General features: G+C 37.7%; 1 protein-coding gene and 1 pseudogene across 3 annotated transcripts in view; one reads left to right on the forward strand and one right to left on the reverse strand.

Moving 5' to 3' along the window:
- Scaper (S-phase cyclin A associated protein in the ER) overlaps positions 1-25,243 on the reverse strand; it is a 334,907-nt gene that overhangs the window by 217,016 nt on the left and 92,648 nt on the right. For all 3 annotated transcript variants that reach the window (XM_060374235.1, XM_060374232.1, XM_060374222.1), the window contains 5 exons: positions 22,092-22,247; positions 20,718-20,860; positions 12,036-12,117; positions 10,091-10,243; positions 9,511-9,618 (listed from right to left, as the gene is read on the reverse strand). In XM_060374235.1, the coding sequence (XP_060230218.1) occupies positions 9,511-9,618; positions 10,091-10,243; positions 12,036-12,117; positions 20,718-20,860; positions 22,092-22,247 (642 nt within the window). The remainder of the gene's footprint in view (positions 1-9,510; positions 9,619-10,090; positions 10,244-12,035; positions 12,118-20,717; positions 20,861-22,091; positions 22,248-25,243) is intronic.
- LOC110540917 (kinesin-like protein KIF23) lies at positions 5,355-7,728 on the forward strand (annotated as a pseudogene).

Here is a 25,243-nt window from a genome sequence, read left to right on the forward strand (position 1 = left end):
AAGAAGAAATGAATTTTTACAGGCAAGTTCTTTAAAATCTTCAAAGCAAAAGGTCTGGGATCATAGTTCAAAGGCAGAGCCCATGTAAGCTCAATGTAGTTAACAGACTCTCTTCCAAGTTTTTTTTCCATGAAAAGACAATCCATATACGTATATATCTTCTGAACACCAAAATAAAAAATAGATCTCACCTTACTCTGTGTGTATGAGCCTGATAACAGAACTAGGTACTGAAGATGAAACAGATTAAAAAGCTACATTAGCCACAAATTTAGATATAGGAAATTTTGGCTTGAAAAATAAATAATATACCATTAATACATAAAGACTCTATCAGTATGACAAATATAATATTAAAAATAAATAAATGTAATCATTACATTAAAAGATTACATGAATAAGATAAATAATAAGCTAGAATTCAAAATTTATTATACCAAAACAGCATCAAACATCTAGAGAAAACACTTAAAATATGAAAACACTAGAATCAGACAATTTGCAATCAGAACTGATACTATATATGTTAAACAGTGGTACTATAGAGATGAAACAAGGTGAAAAAATTAAGTATATTCATCATAAGCAAAAAGAAAAATAAAACAGAAGCAAAAATAAACTCTAGAAAGGAGTAAAAAGGAAATAATAAAATCATGAGCTGATGTTATAAAAAACAGGACCTGGAGAAATGACTCAGTGGTCAAGAGGACCTGGGTTTCATTCTCAGTACCCAGATGGTTGCTAACAACCATCCATAATTCCAGGTCTAGGGGATCAGAACCTCTTCTGATCTCTATGGCCAACAAGCATGTATGTGGTGCATGTGTGGACGGATAGATAAACAGAAAGACAGAGAGACACTTTGATAAAAGATTTACTTGGGGATAATATATCTACAAGAATCCAAGCAGGAGCTTTAAAAAACTGAACTGTGGTATGGTGGAAACCATGCTCACAGCACTTGACTTTCTGACAACAGCAGACATGCCTTTCTCTACTGAAAGCATAACTAAAATTCACTGACTCAGATGACTTACACAGAACTATTGCAGAAATAGCTTTCTATATATGTATTAATTTAACTGTATTATAGGATGTGTATAGGAATCACAAAAGAGTCTTTGCTAAAAATTAAATGGTTTAATTTCTCAACTGCATTTGTTACCGACTTAAAATTTTATTTTATGGACCTCAGTCGGTAAAGCTTATTGTGCAAGTATTAGGACCTAGAGTTCATCTCCCGAATACACATAAACAGCCGGGTGCAATGGAGTCAGCTATGTATTTGTGTATTTGCACAGGTGGGTAGAGCCCTAGAACTCACAGGCTACTCAACCTACCTGAGTTTCAGGCCAGTCTGAGATTCTGTCATTATGGGGATGCTCACCTACAAACACATGAACCTGCACACAAGCACACAAATACACACAACATATATACACACACTTTGACTTTGAAATAAATCAACTGCCTAAAAGAAATACATATAAAAGGAAAGTTTCCATAGATGATCTTTGGATTTCCAAACCTAAATCTTTAGTGATATTTCCAAAACTTAATTATTTTAAAAAATTTAGATCTATTTTATTGAGTATGACTGTTTTTTCTGCATGTATGTATACCATATGTATGCCTGCAGGTCAGAAGATGGCATTAGATTTCCTGTGAGCTACCACATAGATGATGGGAATCAAATCCAGGTCCTCTGAAGAGCAACAAGTACTCTTAATAGCTGGGCCATCTCTCCAGCACATACCCCCCCCCCAACTAAACTTTTAATGTAAGAAAAAACAGCATATAATGTACCTCTAATTGTTAGTATTAATAATAAAAGTAGAGGCTAGAGAAATGGCTCATTAGGTAAAGGTGTTAGGCCACTAAGCCTCAACCTAAAACTGAGTACAATACCCATAATCCACATGTTGAAGGAAAGAACCAGCTCCCATACGTTGTCCATTGATGTCCACATACATGTTCACACACACACATTTATATATTGAGAAATAAAATAATTTCCCAAATTGACTTAAACTTCCTATCCCTACTGAAGCACAGAATGGGAAAATTGAAGAACTGAATGATTTAGAATAGCTGTTTTCAACCTGTGGGTCATGAACTTTTTGGGGAACAGAATGGCCCTTTCACAGGGGACAGCTAACACTATCTTGCATATCAGATATTTCCATTACAATTCATAACAGTAGCAAAATTACAGTTATGAAGTAGAATCAAAAATTCTTTTATGGCTGGAGGTCACCACAACACGAGAAACTGTATTAAAGGGCCGCAGTATTGAAAAAGCTGAGACCCACTAACTTAGAGTTTGTTCATTTACTTTGCTTTCCTGTTGACAGTTACATAGCACTCGCCTTAACAAGTGAGTAAAGGCTTCTGTTACTACAAAGGAAAAGTAAGGAAATGAGCAAGTCACTGTGCAGCTTTCTGTTTCCCAGATGGATCAACACTTCTTCCACAATGCCGGATGCCAAACAACCTCACCAATGAGCTCAGCCTGTATTTCATAAGATGCAGTGAATTTTTTATGCTTTTACTGATATAAAAGTTAATTTTGAAACCTGAAATTTCCATCCATCACTTAATTAGCAAAATATAAATTGAGCATTAAAAAAAAAATCTCTTTTGATTGCAACTATCCAATGAACTTTGGTGACTTTAAGACCGTTCATGAAGATCCTGCACATAGTTTTCAGGAAACAAGTGAAATAAACTGTTATTTTCCTTAATATTTGAGAATGCAGCATAAAATTAGAACTTGTCTAAGTCACATGTTTTGAACAAAAGCATCTATATTATGTGCTTCATTAGATAGTATGAGACAGGACAGTGAAGAAATCAAACATTAAAGCTAATGCTGTTTCTCTAGTAATACATGTAAAGATTTTCACTTTAGAATATTTATAACTAGCTCTCCTTTTTGATCTTTACAAATACAATTATTAGAATTATAAAATCACTAAAATACAAAATACACATCAGTTCTTTTGTGAGAAGTCCTTTAAAATGTATGAAAATTTCTCCAGATAAATTAGATAAAAACACAAAACAATAAAGCTTTCTTACTCAGCAGCTACCTATTATGTTTAACAGGCTTAAAATAAAATGTGTCAAAGATCAAGAGTAAGTTATCTGAGATGTCAAGTGCACTGGGTCAAAGGTACAATTTTATTAGGTCAGAAGTGATATAAATAAAATCTTATATGCCAAAGAAGAAGGGTAATAGACACGGTGTATATAATGTAAGGACATCACAGGTGACAAGCAATAAGTTTAAGTAGAGCAAGTGGTTTACTATAGACACCTTCACTGATTAAAAACGAAACTTCCATGTGAGTAATATAGAACAGCCTTTCTGTATTCTATAGCTCATATGCCTGTATTACCAACTTTTAAAGGAGGAAGAAGCTTTCACTAACAATAGTTACATAGATTAAGAAGTTAAATTTTTTAATTATTTAAACTGATAATATACACAAAATGAACACATCAATCAAATCTCAATCCACCAAGAGATCACTACAATAGAAATTTGCACATTGGTCCACACTGTTTAGTCTACTATTCTTTACTTTTCATTTCTTCTCATTGAGATGAAGATATAAATTTTATATCTGAGTTTATGAAATAGTATACTGCAGAATATTTTTTCCACTCTAGGGATAAAACTGAGGATAAGTGGATACATAAGCACTCTCACCAAGCTGGCCCACAACCCCAGAAAACTTTTTAAGCTTTAATTTTAATTTGCTTCAAAATAAACAATATATTTAGCTTTATCAAGAAAAACTACAACTAATTTTTTAAAATGAATTTATTTTGGGGAGAAATTTAGTATCCCCATAATTTAGAGCAGCAATCCTCATTTAAAACAAATTATATCTATAAGAATGGATAAAGGTCTCTGGTTTGTTTGTTTGTTTGCTTGCTTGCTTGTTTGTTATCTGACAGTCTCAGCCCCAGCTGGCCTAGAATTCTAGATCCTCCTGCCTCTGCCTTCGAAGTACTGGGATGCAGGAATATGCCACCATACCCCCTGGGTGGCTACAATTCTAAAAGCAAATTCAAACACAAAATAGGACTATTTGTAAGAAATTAAACTTAAAAAATCCATACCACCATTTCTAAAAATACTCATATAATCTCAGTAAAAATCATAAAATTATTTACATCAAATATAAATCCGTAAGAATTCAACTCTGGAGACTTAATTACAGGCACAATCAAGTGGCTACTACTACATTTGTCTTCCAACTCCAAAGGCCACACAAAATGCACCAAGCAAGCAAAGTCCATGTAGTAAGAAGCAGCCAAACAGCCAGAACTTGTGACAGGGATCTCAGAGGATAAGCAACCCAGAAAGTACGCCTCTACCCTGATTCTTCCTTAAGGGCTTATGCTGGTTGTTGGTACAGGAGAATAACACCAAGTACAGGTGAGAATTAGGAAGCTGAGGAGACACAATCCAGAGTTCAGAGCTATCAAAGGAAGACATCACAGAGAATGCAGCCCAATTACTTTTGTGCAATTTCCCTTTAACCATCTATTATATCCAGAAAATCCTGAGAAAATAGCCATTTCATTCCTTCCACTTATTTTTACAAAGCTTTATTAAGAAACTAGCCACAAAATTATTCACTTTCTCAGAGTATTCAACCCAGAAAAATGCATTCAACCCAGAGCAATGCCTTATCTGCTGGAATCTCCCAACCCCATCATCTCCAATAGCCAAAGTCTATACAAGGCCTTTCTAATACCTCCTACTGAGAAGTAATGCAATTACCCATCGAGTGTTTTCCTTTCCTGGAAATAAAACATCATTAAATAATGTTATTAAGCTCCGATGTGTTACTGATGGGTTTTGCCTACAGGGTATTAAGAAAAATCTAGTAACACGATTGCTGCAGTTTCACAGAAGAGCCAGTCTCTCGCTAAAAAGGGAGAAAGACACAGGAAAGTACATGCCATGCAGTATCGTCTCTACAAAGCTCCAGAATAGGCAGAACTAACTGACGATATCAACACACTAGTCATAGTGTAGGAACATATCTGTGAGTGGGCAAAAAGGAATCCTCTGGGTGACAGGGTATTATATCTTGTTCTAGGTGATGTAACACCAGTGTTTACATCTACAAACGTCTTGTAAATGCTTGAGATTTGTGTACTTAACTAATGTTTGACATACAATTTAAAAAAGCTAACATAGGCAGCATCAGCACCCAGCTCTCCTCAGAAGGAGTCTGGGTCCCTATGACCGTGACTGCTGTCTGAGCCACTCAGCCCCACCAGCCCTGCTTGGGTTGGAGTCCATGAGTCTGGACAGCATAGAGCCTGTCGCCATGAAGTCAGCAAAAGCTAAGATGGCTAGAGAACCCATAATTTGAAACAAAGAATAAGGATCCCAGACAAAACCTTAAAGGTCCAACTGGAGGGTACTGTAAGGTACTCCCAAAAGCTTTCCTGATCAGGAGCACTGCGTAGGCGTGGCCAATAATACAACTGTGTGGCTCCATACTGCTGAGGGCTCCCGACTCAACAGAAAAGAAGACTAGCAGACTTGGTATTCATTTAGGCAACTCACACCTTCCAGAAGGCACTTTTTGATGCTGTTCATAATCCTTTGGTAGATGGCCTCATTCATGGTAATAATGGTCTTCTGTTTCTATATGGTGTGGCTGGAAGTAGAAAAGCTCACACAAAGACAGCCTCCAGCGGATGAAGGACTACTCCCTCATTGTTTGGACATGATTTTCAACAGCACATGTCATTTCAAATCTAATGATAGGAATAGTATGGACATACAGTACTAAATTAGTGCCTTACTGGAACAACAGAAAACAGAAGTTGTGCCCACTCCAAAGACTCCGAAGTTTGCAGATTATGGTAAATTACAGCATATTGTCTCTTACATTGAAATCTATAGTAATTACATATATTATCTATGGAAGAGGAGCGGTCCGATCCCATGAAGCCCAAGTCCAATAGCTGCTGTACAACTGTAAGAACTCAGAGTCTGTACTCCCACAATCTAAAATGTTCCAAGAGGAACCGCAGTCTGTGTGCTGCAGGGTGTACAGAAGTAGAAGGAGGCATCTGAAGCTTTTTAGGAAGTCAGAAAAAGAGACATGTTGTTAACACCCATTTGAATAGAGCCCATCCTTTCCCATACATGTTCAGCACTAAACTAGTCAAAGCTCTCCTGGATGTCAGGAGAGACAAATTACAGGAAAAAGAACAAATTACTATGAGCCAGTTGTCTCTGGTGGATCTTTCTGGATGTGTACAAACTGGCCAGACTGAAGCCGTAGGGAAGAGGTCATGTGAAGCTGGTGACGTCAACCAGTCAGCAGGGATGCTAAGAAGCAGCTGCAGGGGACAAACAAGATGGCTCCACATCAACACTCAAAGTTACCCATCTGTTCAAGAACTACTTCGATGGGGAGGAGAAGGGACAGATTGTGTGTAATTACAAATGCAGAAGACTTGGCAGAAACCTTCTAAATCATGAGATTTGCTGACACAACCCAAGAGGTGAAGTAGTGAGACCGGTAGACAAGATGATGTGTGGCTTGACACCAGAAGGCAAAATAAACCTTCATGTTAGGAAGGCCGGGTAGAAATGAGCAATGACACAAATGATCCTACAGATTTCTCACAATTGCTCCTGTGCAAACTTCTGGATATCAGTAAGAGACGCTTCCAAAGGTGATCAAACTTTTGGAGAAATGACATCCATTTATGACAATGGATGACTGAAGAGCTTAGCAAACAATGAATTACTTTCAAGGTTTTATTAAAAGAATTTGACAATGATGTTTCAAATAAAGAAAACTACACTCAAGAAAAACCAATGAAAAAGAAAAGTTGATCTCAAAACTGAAATTGGAAATAGAATGCCTGGAAAGGAAAAAACAAAACTTTGAAGTACAAGGCTGAGATTTTGGAGAAAGCACCTATGATCTATGAAGACGATAAACACAACCCTGCAGCTGAAGCCTCAAAGACAGAATCAGAAGTTTCAGTGAAAGGTTTTTGACAAGCACAAATAAAGGCCAGTTTGCAAGTCATGGTGAGAGATGAAGTGGCAGAAAGAATGTGAGCATCAGGTAGCATCTACCCGGCTGGAGAATAAACTGTGTCAGCGATGAAAAGCTCAAGCAGTTGAAGGCCAGTGGAACTGAACCTAAACCTGTGACCCAAAAAAAAAAAAAATAACTCAGAGATCTGTGTCTATATCAATCATGCCTCATACCCCAAGTCCTCTATGACACAGACAGTCCTGCTCTGCAGGGAGAGGATGGGTAGATCATAAGCCTGCCTCTAACGTGCAAACTGAGAGTCATGCAGCCACATGACCCTCATGCTGTCACAGTGTCTGTTGCAAATGAAAAGGTACTACTTAAGTGTGAGATGTACATGCTAACCCACAAGAAAGGTGCCTCTGATAGGGAGGTTGTGACTAAAGTCATTAAGGTTGATGTTAACAAGGTAGTGGGCAATCTGTTCAGTGTATGAATGAACAGATTGAGATTTTGAAACAAGAATCACCAACCAGTGGTTAAAAAACAAAGATCATCCACAGTGGTACCTAACTAACTAGAGGGTATAGAGTCTGACTGGACCAGGGTAGAAACAAGGTGTTCCCTGGCTGTGAAGATGAAGGCAGGACCTCAGCTCATATCCCAATACCATCATCATGCACAACCAAAGTAGAAAGAGGCCTTGAACTGACAGCCCTTCGCATCAGAATGTTTTTGTTCATGTTGGTGATTTCTCTAAAGCAGTGGCAGAAGCAGTGTCTGAGTTGTCTTGCAGAAAAATATATCTATAGCACATTTAGTTTTTGCAACTTTTCCAACTGTTCTAATGATTTCCTAGGGTTTCTTAAACAAACCAAAAAATGTTACTAATAATTAAATGCAATAATGTACTTTAAACAAATGGTGAAACCATTTTAGGAAATGTTTAGAATTCTGTACATACATCGCTTTCTGACCTTCAGATATGGCAAAGGAATTGAAATAAAAAAACACAAGAAGTGTACACATGGCCGGTAAGATGGCTCTGTGAGAAAAAGTGCTTGCTGTGCAACCCTGATAAAAACCCGAATTCAACAGCTGTCAGTGAGCTATTCCTATGGTGAAACGGGAGAAAGAGAACCTCCAGAAGCTTGAGTATGCAGGGCAGTGGCCACCTTAAACAGAGAAACTCCGCCTCAAGAACAAAGTAGAAGGAAAGAACCAACCCACTCAAGTTTCCTGGCCTCCAGCCCACAACACTCACAAAGTAACTAAGTAAGAATAAATGTTAAGTTTAACATACAATAACATCTACAAACAGGTACTGCTCTCAAATAAACCACAATAATCTTTCCTGGGCACCTTAATGAGCATAAATTTCACATTCTTTAGTAGCTTCAGACATTTTGTATAATAAAGAGAGCAAACAAGAACAGTTAATACAAAATTATAAACATATTTATAAAACTATATCCAGTACACAATGGTTACAGGTAAATAATACATTCCTAAAACTTTGTAAATGGTTTATCAAACCAATATTAACCACTTATATGAAATAGACATTGATCTATGTTTTCTAAAACATTTGGTAAATCACTGATGAATTCTTATCTCAAATTACAAAATATTATAACTTCTCTTTTTTTTCCTCCCCCCCCGCCCCCGCCCAAGACAGAGTTTCTCTGCGCAATGACCAAGCTGTCCTGGACTCATTTTGTAGACCAGGCTAGCCTTAAACCCACAGAGCTCCACCTGCCTCTGTCTCCCAAGTACTGGGATTAAAGGTGCACAACACTACGTCCAGCCCAACGTCTCTTTTTTAAAGATCCACTTATTTTTATGTGTATGGTGTGTGCCTGTGTGCATCTACATGCAGCATGTAGGTGCCCACAGAGGCCAGATGAGGGCATCAGATCTCCTAGGGCTGGAATTACAGGCAGTTGTGAGCCACCCAATGTGGAAGCTCAGAAACAAATTCTGGTTCCCGACAAACTCTGGTGCTCTTAACTGCAGAGACACTTCTGGAGCACCTGATTATAACTTATTAAAAATCTTTTAAAATGCTTTATTCATTCATGGTGTGTGTGTGCATGCCATGGCATGTGGTAAGGGTTAGAGGACAATTTGAAAGAGTCAATTTTCTCCTTCTACCACTGAGTGTCAGGGATCAAACAGGTTGACAGGTTTGACTGGATGTGCCTTTATCCTCTGAGCTAGCTAGCTCACCAGCACAAAATATTGTAACTTTTTCTTGTATAAAAAATATGTACGTAATCGAAAATCTTGCTTGTATAGTTAATAATATGTATAGTAAAATAATAAAAGACCTGTCTACTCATATAGATATTAACTGCTAAATAAGGTTCTAAATAGTTATACCAATACACATATACACAAAACATATAATAAAAGAGTACATCCCAGGTAATCAATTAATAATGGTAAAAGGACAAAAGTAAAGCTTAAAGCTTACCACTTCTTCATCTGAAAGTTCACGGCCTTGGATACTGCTATTCTCTCTCACAGCTTGCTGATGTTTTTTCCCTTTAATGTGGCTAAAGAGATATACTTCAGAAGCAATCTAAAAGCACAAAATCAAAGAAGCTGTATCAACCAACATACCATTTTATCCAATAGTCAGAACAAAACATTCAAGCCAGTACATTATATAAAGTTCAGATCACTTTAGGATATATGTATTAAGCTCAAAATACTTTCCTTAGAATGCAGTTCTGAGACTAAGTTTAAAGATTCAAGTCTCAGCATTGAAAAACTGCGTTTTGGTTTTTGGTTGTACCAATACGCTAAAATATTGACTTAGTCTACCATTAAGCAGGTAAACAAAAGCTTTAGTACTACCTGGAAGCAATGGCACATTGCACTGGCATTCCTAAATGCTATTATTTTAATACTTACTTTTCATTTAGGATCCTCAAAGTCAAGAGCAAGCACTTAGTAGATGCCTTAGCACAAGATTTAAAAGGCTAAGAGCCTTTAAATAAATTTTAGCAATAAATTATATCACCAGACTATTAATAATGACAACCACCTACCAGGACATTGCAGAGAGAACACTGCTTCTTTCTTTCATAAGGGGTCAGTTTAGGGGCATAATCAGTATTTGCATGCCGCCCACTGCTTAACTCAGCAGCTTTTTCTTTCCTTTGCTCAATCTGTTCCATGTGCCTTCGAATGCTTTCATCATGCTGTAGGCAGGGTCAAAATGTGAGAAAATTTAAAAGTATTTAGATTATAACAAGAACTTGGAAATTTGGGGGAGTTAATACGACCTGGAGAGGACAGGAGTTCCACAAGGACCAAATATATCTGGGCACAGGGGTCTTTTATGAGACTGTTTCTCCAAACAAGAACCATGTATGGATGCAACCTAGAGCCCCTGCTCAGATGTAGCCTTTCGTAGCTCAGTACCCAAGTGGGTACCCTAATAAGGGGAACAGGAATTATTTCTGATATGAATTCAATGGTGGGCTCTTTGACCTCCCCCCGCCCCCCGGAGGAGCAGCCTTGCTGGGCCACAGAGGAGGACTTTGCAGCCAGTCCTGAAGACACCTGATAAACCAGTATAAGATGTAAGGGGAGGAGGTTCTCCCTTATCAGTGGACTTTGAAAGGGGCAGGGAGGAGATGAAAGTGGGAGGGTGGGATTGGGAGGGAAAGAAGGAGTGGGATAGGATACAGCAGGGATACAAAGTTAACAAACTGTAACTAATATTAAAAAAATAAAAATAAAAATAAATAAAAAGAAAACTTTCTAAAATAATCCAAAAGTACCTTGTTTTGATATTAACTTTCACACTAAATAACAAAGCTCAGTGTTTTACCATATCACACATGCACAACATTGCTTCCTAAGATGTGCCCTAGAGCATGCTAGTACATGATTTGTGGGACTAGTTTCATAGACAAGTTTGAAAAACTAAGTTAAAGATGAACAGATGTTTAACTTCATACATGTTCTAGTGTGCCACTATGCTCACACTCAACACCACTGGTTACTGGGAGGTAGAATTTGATAAAATTTTACCCACCACTTCTTTGGTTACCCATCAAACACTGTGAGAAGTGCTAACCCACAGAAACACTCAGGCTGAGTCACACAGCAGAAAAGTGACAATGGCCTAGACCTACTCCAGCTCTATTACTTCTTTTTCATCCCAAACCACTACCCTAGGAAAATATTTTTTGTGTTTTGGCTATACTAAATAGCCAGAACACATCTTACTCAACTGTACTTTCTACATTCAACTCTTCTTTTCAAGATTAAACTGAGTAACTATTCTTCCTGATCTTTCATAGGCATATGAAACCAAAGAGCCCATCCTCCATTCTATATAACCTTACCTCTATTTTGCATAAGTTATCCACTTAATCTCTGAATGTCAACTAGATTAGACACTTCCTGAAAATGGAATCCTATCTTATCTGTAAATATTTACTGCACTAACTTTAAATGAATGAGAAGTTCCTCTGACTCTATAAATAGAAAACTATAGTCTTTCAAATTAAAAAGTTCTATCTCTACAAGGAGCCAACATGTAAATCACTGTGATACGGTATAAAGTGCTCAGATAGCAGAGACCACCTACATGTTATAACATGGGAAATTTTTTCTAGAAAGTAACAGTTTTTCATAGTCTTCCAAGTTAGAGCTATGCAATTCAAAAGCATTGAAGTCAAATAATTAGATAATAAACTATATAAATAAAATAACAAAATACTACTAGTAATGCCTTCGAGTTATTTATTAAAAAGAGGATATATTAAATTTCTTATTGTTGTCCTACAATGATCCTATGATATCAAAATAAATTTGTAAGAAAATAAATTTAGTTTTCAAATAACCAATTTTAAGTCAGTCTAACTCAATCATAAAAGATGATAAATACAAATTAATTCAATTCTTATCCTACAAAATTTTATAGTGTGCTCCAAATTACGAGCTCTAAACTTTCGAATGAAAATAACACGCCATGCCAACCTTGAGCTGAATCTTCTTCTGCAGCTCCTCCATAGCCTCCTGCTGCGCCGCTGTCAGTGCCGCCAACCGCTCCTCCCTGTCCCTGTAAGAACAGTCAGACCTGTATGTTCAGCCGCCTGGAGCACATGCCTCAGCCTCATGAAACCAAACAACAACGACAGTGTGGAGGCCAGGCTTCTATATCCTGATAGGCCATTATTTGAAAAATATTCTGAATGTGTATCATGTGTTAGGCATATTGTCTCATAAATATGCAAGAAGCAACAAATGCTTGTTTCATTTAGTTTGCTTTTGGTGGTAAAGCAACATAGAAGATGAGCTATGAAAATAAGTTTTTGAACCAAAAATGGTTCAGAACTATCATTAAATACAAAATGTTGAAAACGTATTTGATATTTATCCTCTCGTAAAATCTTACTAACATCAAAAGAAAACGGAAAGAAAGGTGTACACTGACAAGCAAAGAGAACAGGAGAGAAAACCAGGCTGCACAATGAGCATCAGTATTTCATACTGAAAAGCGAAACAGAGAATACCGGTATCTAAACTATCAGGGAGAAATTAGCATAGAAGGCATTTTGATCAGAAGAATTTCAAAAAAGCTCAAAAAAATGTTAAAAAAAAAATCAGGCCATAAGTCTAAAAAAATAAAAAATGATAACTCTGTTAAAATTAGAATGAAAATTCACAAAAGCTAAAAACAAAGCGAAAGTATAAGAAAATGAGGAGAATGAACTCAAGATAGCCAACAACTCTGTTGTGTGTTGTGTGCTACATGCCTGTGGTGGTCAGAGGTCAAAGGCAGGTGTCTTTCCCTATTGTTCTCCACCTTAGAAATAAGTTGTAAAGATTCCCAGGGAAAGGGAAGCAGATAGGCTACCTGCAGGCTTTCACCTCTTCCTTTTCTCTCCAAATCCAACTGTAGCCAACTACCAGCTACAGCCTCCCCCTCTGCTTTGCCCCCACCTGCAGTGGATCAAGCAGATATTTTCCTCTAGCCTTCCTACCCATGCATCCTGTTATTCTAGCCCCCAACTCCAGTAAGCTCTCTCAGGAACTTGCCAACCAAGCCTGACAGAAAAGCAAATTACCCAGTGGTTCTCAACCTTTGGGCTGCGACCCCCTGGGGGAGGGAGGGTCAAACAAGCAGTTTATGGGGGCCACACATCAAATACCCTGCACACTAGATACTTACATTACAATTCATAACAGTAGCAAAATTACACTTCTGACACAGCAACAAAATAATTTTATGGTTAGGGGTTATCACAGCATAAGAAACTGTATTAAAGGTTCACAACATTAGGAAGGTGGAGAATCACTGTAAGCCATTAAAGCAATTAGATAAGCTTCAGATTTTCACTCTCCTCTCTCCTCCACAGCCAATCCCCATTCTCACTCCTAGTTGTGACCACTTCTCACCCTGTGCCCCCATTTCCAGGGGACTAAGAAGATCTTAGTGGACATCCTGCTTCCTCCCTCCTGTGGACTCTCTCACAACCGTGCTCCTAGCCCACCCCCATTCCTAGGTTTCAGCTCCCAAAATCTGAAAAAACATTTTACCTGGAATCCTCAGTGGCCACATAAATCAGGATCCCAGAAGAATCTCACACAGGCACTAGACTCTCCCAAGAACCAGAGAGGGCAACCAAAACCAAGGAACAAAACACTCACCTAACAACAACAGACATTAGCACCTAGAATTACAAATCTTAACGAACTAAAATGCCTAGATGCCAGCTTTAAAACACAATCAATAGCAACCAGGACAAAATGTCTCCACTACAGCCCAGCAGCCCTACGATGGTAGGCCTAGGCCCTGTGCACTGCAACAAAGCTGAAGCACAAGACAAAAAATTCAAAGTAGCCTTTATGAATGATAGAGGTCCTTAAAGAGACATAAACAAATACCTTAAGGACATCTATGAAAACAAAAACAAATAGTACAAACCAATTAATAAAACAGTTCAAGATCTGAAAGTAGAAAAAGAATCAATAAAGATAAATTCAAACTGAGGGAAATCTAGAAAAGAAAAATTTAGAAACTTGAACAAGAACCTCAGAGACAAGCCTTTCCAACAAAATTCAAGACACAGAAAGAGAATCTTAGGCATTGAAGAGATGACAGAAGAAATGGATACCTCAAAAAAAAATTAAATCTAAGGGGGAAAAAATCCCAAGAAATCTACAACACTGTGAAAAGACCAAATCTCAAATATTGGACTGCAAAGATAGTTATAGGCAGTTAAGAGCACTGGGCATTCTTCCAGAGGACCAAGGTTCAATTCCCAGTACACACATGGCTCCTCATAACCGATTTTAACTCCAATTGCATGATATCCAAGGCCATCTCCTGGACTCTGTGGACACTGGGATCACACAGACACAAATGTATGCAAAAGATCCACACACATAAAATAAGTAATTTAAAAATTCTGAATATTACTCCCTAAAACTTTGAAATCACAACCCCTAGAAAGCCTATGAAACCATCATAATTGGAATCATTTCCTAATTTTAACTTTACCAAATGTATCTGGGCACAGGGTCTTTTCTGAGACTGACATTCAACCAAGGACCATGTATGGATATAACCTAGAACCTCCACTCAGATGTAGCCTGTGGTAGCTCAGTAACCAATTGGTTTCCCAAAGTGAGGGGAACAGGGACTATTTCTAACAGGAACTCAATGACTGGCTCTTTGGTCTCCCCACCCCCGAAGGGAGGAGCAGTCCTGTTAGGCCACAGAGGAGGGCTTTGCAGCCAGTCCTGAAGATACCTGATAAAACAGGATCAGATGAATGGGGAGGAGGTCCCCCCTATCAGTGGACTTGGAAAGGGACACGATGGAGATGAGGGAGGGAGGGAGGGACTGGGAGGGAATGAGGGATCGGGACATGGCTGGGATACAGAGTTAATAAAATGTAACTGATAAAAAAAATAAAAAAAAATAAAAAAAATGAAAAAAAAAACATATTAATATACAGAACAAGAGAAATAAGAGGATCACTAGAAAAATCATTCTCAAACTAGTAAAAGACAGAATGATTATTGTGTGATCATGAAGAAAAGAAACAATTTACCATATTAGGGGAAAACAACAGGGGTAAAGGCAGAGTTCTCATTGGAAACAAAAAGAAACACAAGTCAAAATTTTTAAAGAAACATTTAACATGGAAGAAATTTTTGGGGTCACTTATGTATACTATTATATCATCTGTGAATAGTGATACTTTGACTTCTTTCTTTCCAACTTTTATCCCCTTGATCTCTTTTCATTTTCATATTGCTCTAGCTAGAATTTCAAATACTATATTGAAGATACATGGAGAGGGTGGGCAGCCTCATCTAGTCTCTGAATTTAGTGGAACTGCTCTGAGTTTCTCTCCATTTAATTTGAAGTTGGCTATTGACTTGATATACATTGCTTTTATTATGTTTAGGTATGGATCTTGTATCCCCAATCTCTCCAAGACTTTTATCATTAAAGGGTATTGGATTTTGTCAAAGGCTTTTTTAGCATGTAATAAGATAATCATGTGATTTTTTTTTCTTTCAGTTTGTGTATATGGTGGATTACATTGATGGATTTTCGTAAGATGAACCATACCCACAGTTGGGTAGTGGTGGCACATGCCTTCATTCCCAGCACTCGGGAGACAGAGGCAGGCCAATCACTGAGTTTAAGGCTAGCCTGGTCTACAGAGAGAGCATCATGACAACCAAAGTTCCACAGAGAAACCATGTCTTGAAAAAACAAAAACAAAAAACCCAGAACCATCCCTGCATCCCTGGGATGAAGCCTACTTGATCATGTATTTGATGTGTTCTTGGATTCAGTTTGCAAAAAACTGGTCTAAAATTTTCCTTTGTGCAGTTTTTGAATCTTTGAGTCTTTGTGTGGTTTAAGTACCAGGGTGACTGTGGCTTCACAAAATGAGTTTGGCAATGTTCCTTTAGTTTCTATTTTTGTGGAATAGTTTGAGGAGTATTGGTATTAGCCCTTTCCTTACTAGAGAACTACAGCTGATAAACACGTTCAGCAAGTGGCTGGATACAAAATTAACTCAAAAAAAATCAGTAGTCCTCCTATATACAAATGACAAATTAGCGGAGAAAGAAATTAGGGAGGCAACACCATTCACAATAGCCACAAATTGGTATGATTCTAACCAAGGAAGTCAAAGACCTGAATACAAGAACTTCAAGTCTCTGAAGAAATAAATTTAAGAAGCTATCAGATGGAAAGATCTCCTATGGTCATGGACCTGTAGGATTAACAAACAAAAAATGGCCATCTTACCAAAAGCACTCTACAGATTCAATGTAATTTCCATCAAAATACCAACACAATTCTCTACAGACATTGAAAGAACATTTCTCAACTTCATATGGAAAAACAAAAGCCCAGAATAACTAAAATAATCCTCTACAATAAAAGAAATTCTGGAGGTATCTCCATCCCTGACTTCAAGCTGTACTATAGAGCAACTGTAATAAAAACTGCATGATGATGGCATAGAAAGAGACTGGTGGATCAATGGAATGAAAATGAACACACAGACAAATCTGTACACCTACGAACACTTGATTTTTGCCAAAACTATACAATGGAAAAAAGAAAGCATCTTCAACAAATGGTGCAGGTCTAACTGGATGTCTACATGTAGAAAAATGCAAATACATCTATACTTGTCACCCTGCACAAAACTCAAGTCCAAGTAAATCAAAGACCTCAACATAAAACTAGAAATACTAAATCTATTAGTAGAGAAAGTGGGGAAGAGCCTTGAACTCATTGGCACAGGAGACAACTTCCTGAACAGAACACCAGCAGCTCAAGCTCTAAGATCAACAATTAATAATTGGGACCTCATGAAACTGAAAAGCTTCTGTAAAGCAAAGGACACTATCAACAGAATGAAATGGTAGCCCGCAGATTAGAATAAGATCTTCACCAACCTTACATCTATCTGACAAAGGGCTAATATCCAAAATATATAAAGAACTCAAGTAATTAAACACTAACAAACAACCTAATTAAAAAATGGTGCACAGAGCTAAACAGAGAATTCTCAACAGAAGAACCTCAAATGGCCAAGAAGCACTTAAAGAAATGCTCAACGTCATTAGTCATAAGAGAAATGCAAATCAAAATGACTCTCAGATTCCACCTTGCAACCATCAGAATGACTAAGATCAAAACTTCAAGTAACACCACATAGTGGCAAAGATGTGGAGAAAGGGGAACCGTTCTTCATTGCTGGTGGGAATGCAAATTTTTACAAACACTTTGGAAATCAAACTGACACTTTCTCAGAAAATTGAGAATGGCCCTAACTCAAGACCCAGCTTTACCACTCCTGGGCATATATCTAAGAGATGCTCCATCATTCAACAAGGACATTTGCTCACCTATGTTCACAGCAGCTTTATTTGTAATAGCCAGAAACTGGAAACAACCCAGATGTCCCTCAACTGAAGAATGAATAAAGAAACTGTGGTATATTTACACAATGGAATACTACTCAGCTATTTAAAAAAAGGAAATCATGAAATCTGCAGGCAAAAAGACAGAACTAGAAAAGATCACCCTGAGTGAGATAACCCAGACCCAGGAAGTATATACTCACTTATGAGCAGATATTAGCCATATAGTACTGGATAACCATATCACAATTCACAGACCCAAAGAAGATAAGTAACAAGGAGGGTTTAAAGGAGGATCCTCAAAACTCACTCAGAAGGGGAAATAGAATAGACAGTGGAAGTAGTTGAAGAGAGGGAACAGGCTAGGAGAGGGAACACCGAGGGAAATGAGGGTGGAAATCAGATGTAGGGCAGGGGCAGGAGGACAGGGAGCTTGCAGAGAGAGCAGAAACCATGAGTTTGGGCATGTCTTAGACAAGCTAGAGATCTGCAACAGGGCGGGTTCCTGGGAGGATATGGGGGTGACTCTAGCTGAGACCCCTCGTGGCAGGGGTCATGGAGACAGGAAAGGCTACCCTCTAACAAAACAGGATTCTGAGTGGAGGGAGGGGAACACAAACACCTACAAAAACTTCCACCTAGAATTTGCCCTGCCTACAAGATGTGCAGGGATGAAAAGAAGAGATGGAGACACTGTGCAACCAATGCCTGGCCCAACCTGAGACCCACTCAGTGGGAGAGAGCCAACTCCTGACACTATTGAGAGCACTCTACTGTGTTTGCAGAGCAGAGCCTAGCATGGTTGTTCTCTGAAAGGCTCCATTCAGAAAGGGATTGAAACAGAAACAACTGAAACTCACAGCCAAATATTGGGCGGAGCATAGAGAGCCTTATAGAAGAGTAGGAGAAAGGATAGAATGACCTACAGGTGATAGGAGTTCCATAAGAGCAACAGTCCCAACTAACCTGGGCTCAGAGGGACTTGTGGAGACTGAAGCACCCACTAAGGACAATGCATGGACCAGACCTAGGCCCTCTATACATATATATCCAATGGGCAGTTTAGCCTCCATATGGGTCCCCCAGAAAGGAAATGGGGAGCTGTCTCCATGGTCTCTGTTACATACTTTTCGATCACTTCCCCCTGATGGGGCTGCCTTGCTAGGACACTGTCAAAGAGGAAGTATACAGTCCTGATGAGATTGGATGGGCTGGGGGGCAGGTTGTAGGAGATTCCCCTTTTTGAGGGACAGGGGAGGGAAATAGGGGGTAAAGGAGGGATGGAGGAGAGAGACCAGGAAGAGAGGAGGGAGGAAGCTATGATTGAGATGTAAACTAGATAGATAGATAGATAGATAGATAGATAGATAGATAGATAGACAGATAGATAGATGAAAGAAATTAAAATAGTCCCAGATGAATGAGTATCCATGAACATTAAATCATTTGCAAAAATTCTACAGTCCCATCAACTAAAAACAACAAAAAACCTGAATAAAAAGAAATGGTGCATATCAGAAATGATTAATAAATGCATAAAAAACACAAAGGAAAGCAAAAATGCTTTCTGGTTTCATTTTATAGTTTCTTTTAAATATATAGAACAGCATAAAAAAATAATTGCAATACACATTATTCTGTTTGTCACATACAGAGATGCAAAATTGTGACAATAAGGACATGAAAGGAAAAAAACAAAGTTGCTGCATTTACTATAAGTAATATAGCCAAAAATTGAAGTGTATATTAAATCAAAATGAATTCTATAGTCCAGACAACAACTAGTAAGAAAATAATTAAAGTAATGTACCTTTAAGACACAATAGAGAGCTGTGATGGAGAAGCTGCCTCTCCCAGATAGGGCTACAATCACTTCTGAGTGGCATTGTCTTGACTGCTGATTGAGACAAAAAGGGCCGCCCCACCATGGGCCATGTCAACCCTAGGCAGGTGGGCCTGAGCTCTCTAAGGAAGGTGGCTGAATGTAAGCAAGCCAGCGAGCAGCATTCCCACGGATGCTGCTTCAGTTCCTGCCTTGGTTTCCACGGGCAATGGATTATACCTGCAAGCCAAATAAAGCCTTCCTTCTCCAGGTTGCTGCTTGTCACTGTTTTATCACAGTAACAGAAAGCAAACTGGAAAAATGGTTACAAATTATCTACCCCAAAACTTTAGTTTAACAAAGAGCAAAGCAGTAAATAGTGACACAGGGATGACAAGTGACACTTGGTAGACACAGGAATGCCAGATCTAAAACTGGCAGCAAAAAAAAAAACCCAATAATATTAAAAAATGACATCAAGTGAAGTAGAATAGACATATGAATCAGAAGGCAGAAAAAAAATAAGCAGATTTCAGAAAAGTAAAGTGCATGTTTAAGAAACAAAATCACAACAGGATAAAAGTAAAAGGACAGAAGACAAACTAAATAAATAGTAACTATGGTTATATTTATAACAAAAAAATGACCTTCATACTAGAAATATTTTTAGAGCCAAAGAGAAGCATTTCAAAATGAAGAATCAGTATCTCAGTAAGATACAGACAAAACAATGTACGCACTTGAAGAATCAAGACACGTGAAGTTGCCAATTAGCTACTATACTTAGAGCCCGGGCAGACTGAACAGAAAGCCAGCAGACACAGAAGTAGAGGGCTCTGCACAGGTCTCAGTTGGCAAGCAGAGGATACCCTAACCAATTATCTCCAAAGGCACAGAGAACGGTATGCAGTACAGTCCATATCTGAGGCTATAAACATGGTCTCCACAAATATAAAAGCACCAAAAATATGTAGAGTATATTCCGCAAATGACAAAACTTCATTAGAAGCCAGTGATAGAAAGCAATGTGATATTCAAAGCTAAATACATACTCCTAAATAACTACAAGTCAAAAGGATCTAGATATCGTAGGAATCAGAAGAAAAATCTGCAATTTATCACCCTTTGTTATGCAAGTATCTTGAAAGACAATTCCTTTTCACTGAAGCTAACTGGAGTCAAATATATATTTGTGTATATATATTTTTTTCAGACAAAAAGAGGCTTCAAATAACTTTCTCAGCCAACAAAAAGTTTCAAAAGTTCTCCACCTTGAATGTAATGTCAAATATCCCAGAAATTTGGCACATTTATAAACTTGTGGTATTTCTAAAATATATGTAAGACATCAGTGGTGTTAAGATCTGATATAAGTATTTGCTCAGTGGCAAACTGTTCATCAAGACCAAAACCAAGATAGGAAATTATACCTAGCTCTCTCCCGGGCTGCATCTTCACGGGCTTTCTCCTTCTCTTGCCTCTGTTGCTCAATTCGGGCTTCTTGCTCTTTTCTTTTCATCAACAATTCCTCCACACGGGCCTGCCGTTCTGCCTCTAAGGCTCTCTTGCGTTCCTGATGTTAAAAAGCTTAAAGTGATCAGAATTATGTGTGCAATTAAAATGATCCAAGGTGATATAACTTTGACACAAAAAGCAATGACGTGGTTTTCACACGTCATTTACCAGTGTCACACAAAATTATAATAACATGATTTTGTTAGGATTTTGGAACCAAACTGCCTTCTGAGTTGCCTAGTAACCTATGATGTCACCGGCCAGGTGGCCACACCTGGAAGGTGTGGTTACCTTGCCCCTTAAAGGGACTAGCCGGCCATGTGGTCTTTCTCTTGGTCCTTTCTCTCTTGGTCTCTCTTGCTCCTGGCCCCTTGTCTTGGCCTCTCTTGGCCCTCTCTCCTTTCTCTGTCCTGTCGCCTCTCTCTTTCCCCCATTATATCCTGCTCTCCCTTATCTCTCTCTCTTCATCTGCACCCAATAAACCACTTCCATAGAAAATGTGTTATAATCATCATGATTTAATTCATCCCCTTACAGATCTTGTATGTATTAAATCCTAAGAAATACATGCACCCTTATATGCATACCTCATGACACAAAAAACAAGTTTAATCAAGGTTGATGATTCATGATTCACAAAAATATATCAACTATATTTCTACAAAGTAATAAGGAATAATTTGAAAATATAGTTAGGTGAAAATTCCATTTAAAATAGTGTGATGGTTAATCTTGGCTGTCAGTTTAACTAAATCTGAAATTAACTAAGAGCCAACCAAGCAACTGGCACATTTAGGAGTGATTTTTCTTGGTTGAATCAAGGTAGAAAAACCTACCCTAAATCCGGGCCACAACCTCTGGTGTCAGCCCACATAAAAGCACATGGAAGAACAAAGTGCTTGCTTTTCGCCTGGTTGTCCTCACTTTCACTGGGAAGTTCATCATCCATGCTGATGCTAGAACCTATTTCCTCAGGATTCCAACATGGACTGAAAACCAACAGCTCTCCAGGACCGCCTTAGACTCAAGCAACAGATTGGGACTGCTAAGACGGTCAGTCTCATGGACTGAACAACTATCAGATACTTGGCTTTTCTGTCAGGACAGAGCCACTGTTGCACTATCTAGTCTGTAAGCCACTCTACCACACACACACGCATACACACACACACACAAATTTCTGAGAGACAATGAGGAAAGAGGAGAAGCTTTACTCCTGTCTGAATCTTCAGCCTGACTCAGAGCCTGAGATTCGAAAGATGCTCAGGAAATGCAGAGTAGGATCCTACCTGCACAGCTTCATCACGAGCTTGCTTTTCTTCTTGTCTTCTCTGACGCTCTTCCTGCAATTCATTAAGCCTCTGCTCATATTCCTTCAACTTTGATAGAACATCATGACGTTTATTCTGAGCTTCAAGGGTATTTATGAAGGCAATCTCATTTACCTTCAACGAGAACAAACAGTCAAATTTCAATTAATTCTTAAAAGAGAAAGTATGTATGTATGTGTGCGCGTGTGCATGCGTGTGCATGTATACATGTGTTTGTGCATATATATGGGTGCAGTTGCCCACAGAGTTCCTGGAGCTAAAGTTACAGGCGTCCACGAGCTATCTAACATGTGTGCATGAGGACAAAATTCAGGTCCTCTGAAAGAGCAGTACATACTCTTAACTACTGAGACACTTCTCTAACCCCTCAATTTAATTCTTATAAAAATACAAAAATTAACAACGATTTTATACAATAATATTTGAATTATCAGTAAGGCCCACGGAAAAATAACTGATAAAGTTTTCCTGCCAGTATTTGCCTCAAAATAAGCAAGCATAATGACACACCCACAAGTTTGTTTTAAGCTGATAGGTTTCTCTCCTTAGACTCAGTCTGTGGGTGTGTTTACCAGTGACTGTTTCTGGGAGACAGTAGGAAGTTGTAGGTTTTAATTTCCTGTGGATACTATGGACAGGATTATTTATTTTCTCTAAGTTTAGATGTTAGGCAACTAACAGTGTCTTCCACTGTGTTTTTTTATTTGACTTAGTTTTATTTCTAACATTTCTATTTTAAAACAGGAAACAATTTAGTATTTGAGACTATTTTACAAAGTTTTGTTTAATATAAATTCATAATGACACAAAACAAAGTACAGATAATTAGGTATGTTCGTATTATTCTAGGGAAAATTTATTTTTTAATCTGATATACAAAGTAATGCATTTTATGATACCCATGAGTAATGGAATTTTCATACAAGTAATTACAAGTTGTCCTAATAGGTCTCCTCCCTCCAACTTTCCCATGCCTGTACCCATCACTGTCTGATTAGCTCCATCACTCAGGCAATCTGCTCTTCTACTTTCGTGACATGTATTCCATTACCCTCTCTCCTTGCCTTAACGTCTCTTCCTCTCTCACAGTTCCTTTTTCATCTTTATTAAACTATTCATATGCAGAATCTTTAAACAAGTTTCTTTATATGAAATTTTAACTAATCAGGCTTATCTTGCTTAGCTTAATGGCTTCCAATTCCATCCATTTTCTGCAAATATCATGATATCATCTTTTTATGGCTAAGTAAAATTCTATTATGAATATGCACCAATTTTTACTTATCTATTCATTTATCAACAGACAAATAAGCTGGCCTCACTTCACATCATATGGAGCTATAAAATGGATGTGCAGGTATCTCTCTGATATGTGGTATGACCTTAGAGCACTTCAGTTATACTATGGCTAGATTATATGGCAGTTGTACTTTTAGCTTTTTCAGCTGCACAAATTTATATTTTCAACAATACCACCTGAAGGTGCCTATCTCCCAGCAATCTCCCTTTTATTTAACCATCTCTTCTGTAACTCCTAGTTTGGGGAAATATTTCCAAAGGCCTCCATAATGAGCCTCCTGATTTCACTTGGAAAGAGCCATGCATCTTTAATTTTACTAACTTGGTTATTCTCTCTAGTTAGCTTTACTAGAGGTTTATTGGTTTCGTTTTCTCTAAAGACAATTTTATTATTCATTCTAAGTATTACTAAGTATTTATTCTTAAGCATTACTCTTTTCATCTCTACTTCATAATTTCTATTCTGATCTTTTTAATTTCTTGGTCCCTACTGCTTTTTAGTTGGATTGTTCTTCTTTTCCTAAGATCTTGTGGTATAATAACTTATTATTTGAGAACTTCTGGAGTTATCTGTCAACATAAACATACCTAGCTATATATGTTCATCTTAGAATGGACATCTTTCTGTTGTTGTTGTTTTGTTTTGTTTTTCAAGACAAGGTTTCACTGTGCAACAGCCCTGGTTGTCCTGGAATGCACCTTTTAGACCAGGCTGGCCTTAAACTCAGAGAGATCTACCTGCTTCTGCCTCCTGAGTGCTGGCATTAAAGGCATGTGCCACTGCTGCCCAGCTTTGATATATCTTAAAGGTTCTAGAAAGCTATCCCTTCATTTTTTATTGAATTTTTAAAAATTTAACTTCATGATTTCTTCAATGAGTACTAATCAAGACAGTGCTGTTCAACTGCCATGTACCTACATAGTTCCTATAGGGAATTGGGCTTTTTGTTGCTTTTCTTTTGTTATTGATTTTAGTTTGATTATACTATGATCTACGATGATAAAAGAAATTATTTTAATTGTTTAGTATCTGGGAAGACTTGATTTAGATGACACTTGTAAGAATGTGGTCTAATTTTAGGGAACAATGCATATATCAGTATCTGTTTGATGGACTATTTTATATATTGGGACGCTCAGTCCATTTGATCTGTAGTGAACTTTTAATTCTGATGGTAGATGCCTTATCAACAGATTAGAATGTGGTATTGAAATAATCTATCACTATTGTATTAGCAACTGTTAGACCTTTTGTGTTCATCAGTGCTTGTTTTGTAAAATTAGGTATATCAATTTCATATGCACATAATATTTTAATTATTATAATTATATATAATATTTTATTATAAGCATCTCCTCAATGAGTTGTTCCATTTCTTAGTAGAAAAACTACCCTGGTTTGTTTTAAGCTGATAGATTTTCTCCTTAGACTCAGTCTGTGGGTGGCTTTACCAGTGACTCTGTTTCTGGGAGACAATAGGAAGTTGTACGTTTTAATTTCTTGTGGATACTGTGGACAGGATAATTTATTTTCTCTAACTAATTTTTTATTTTAGGCCACTGGCAGTGTCTTCCACTGTGTTTTTTATTTGACTTAGTTTTATTTCTAACATTTCTATTTTTGTTTCTTTAAAAATCTCAATTTTGTTCCAAATTTTTATTGCCTATTGCTGACTTTTCTATCTATATTTCTGGCTTTTTTTTTCTGTGTTGCTGACTTCCTCCCAAGATCATGGATTAAATTCATCTCTATGTTTCTCTGCACTTTCAGGTAATTAATTGATCATTTTCATCTATAAGCTTTTGAAATG

The sequence above is a fragment of the Meriones unguiculatus genome, chromosome 1 (genome assembly GCF_030254825.1).
Source record: "Meriones unguiculatus strain TT.TT164.6M chromosome 1, Bangor_MerUng_6.1, whole genome shotgun sequence".
Taxonomy (NCBI): Eukaryota; Metazoa; Chordata; class Mammalia; order Rodentia; family Muridae; genus Meriones; species Meriones unguiculatus.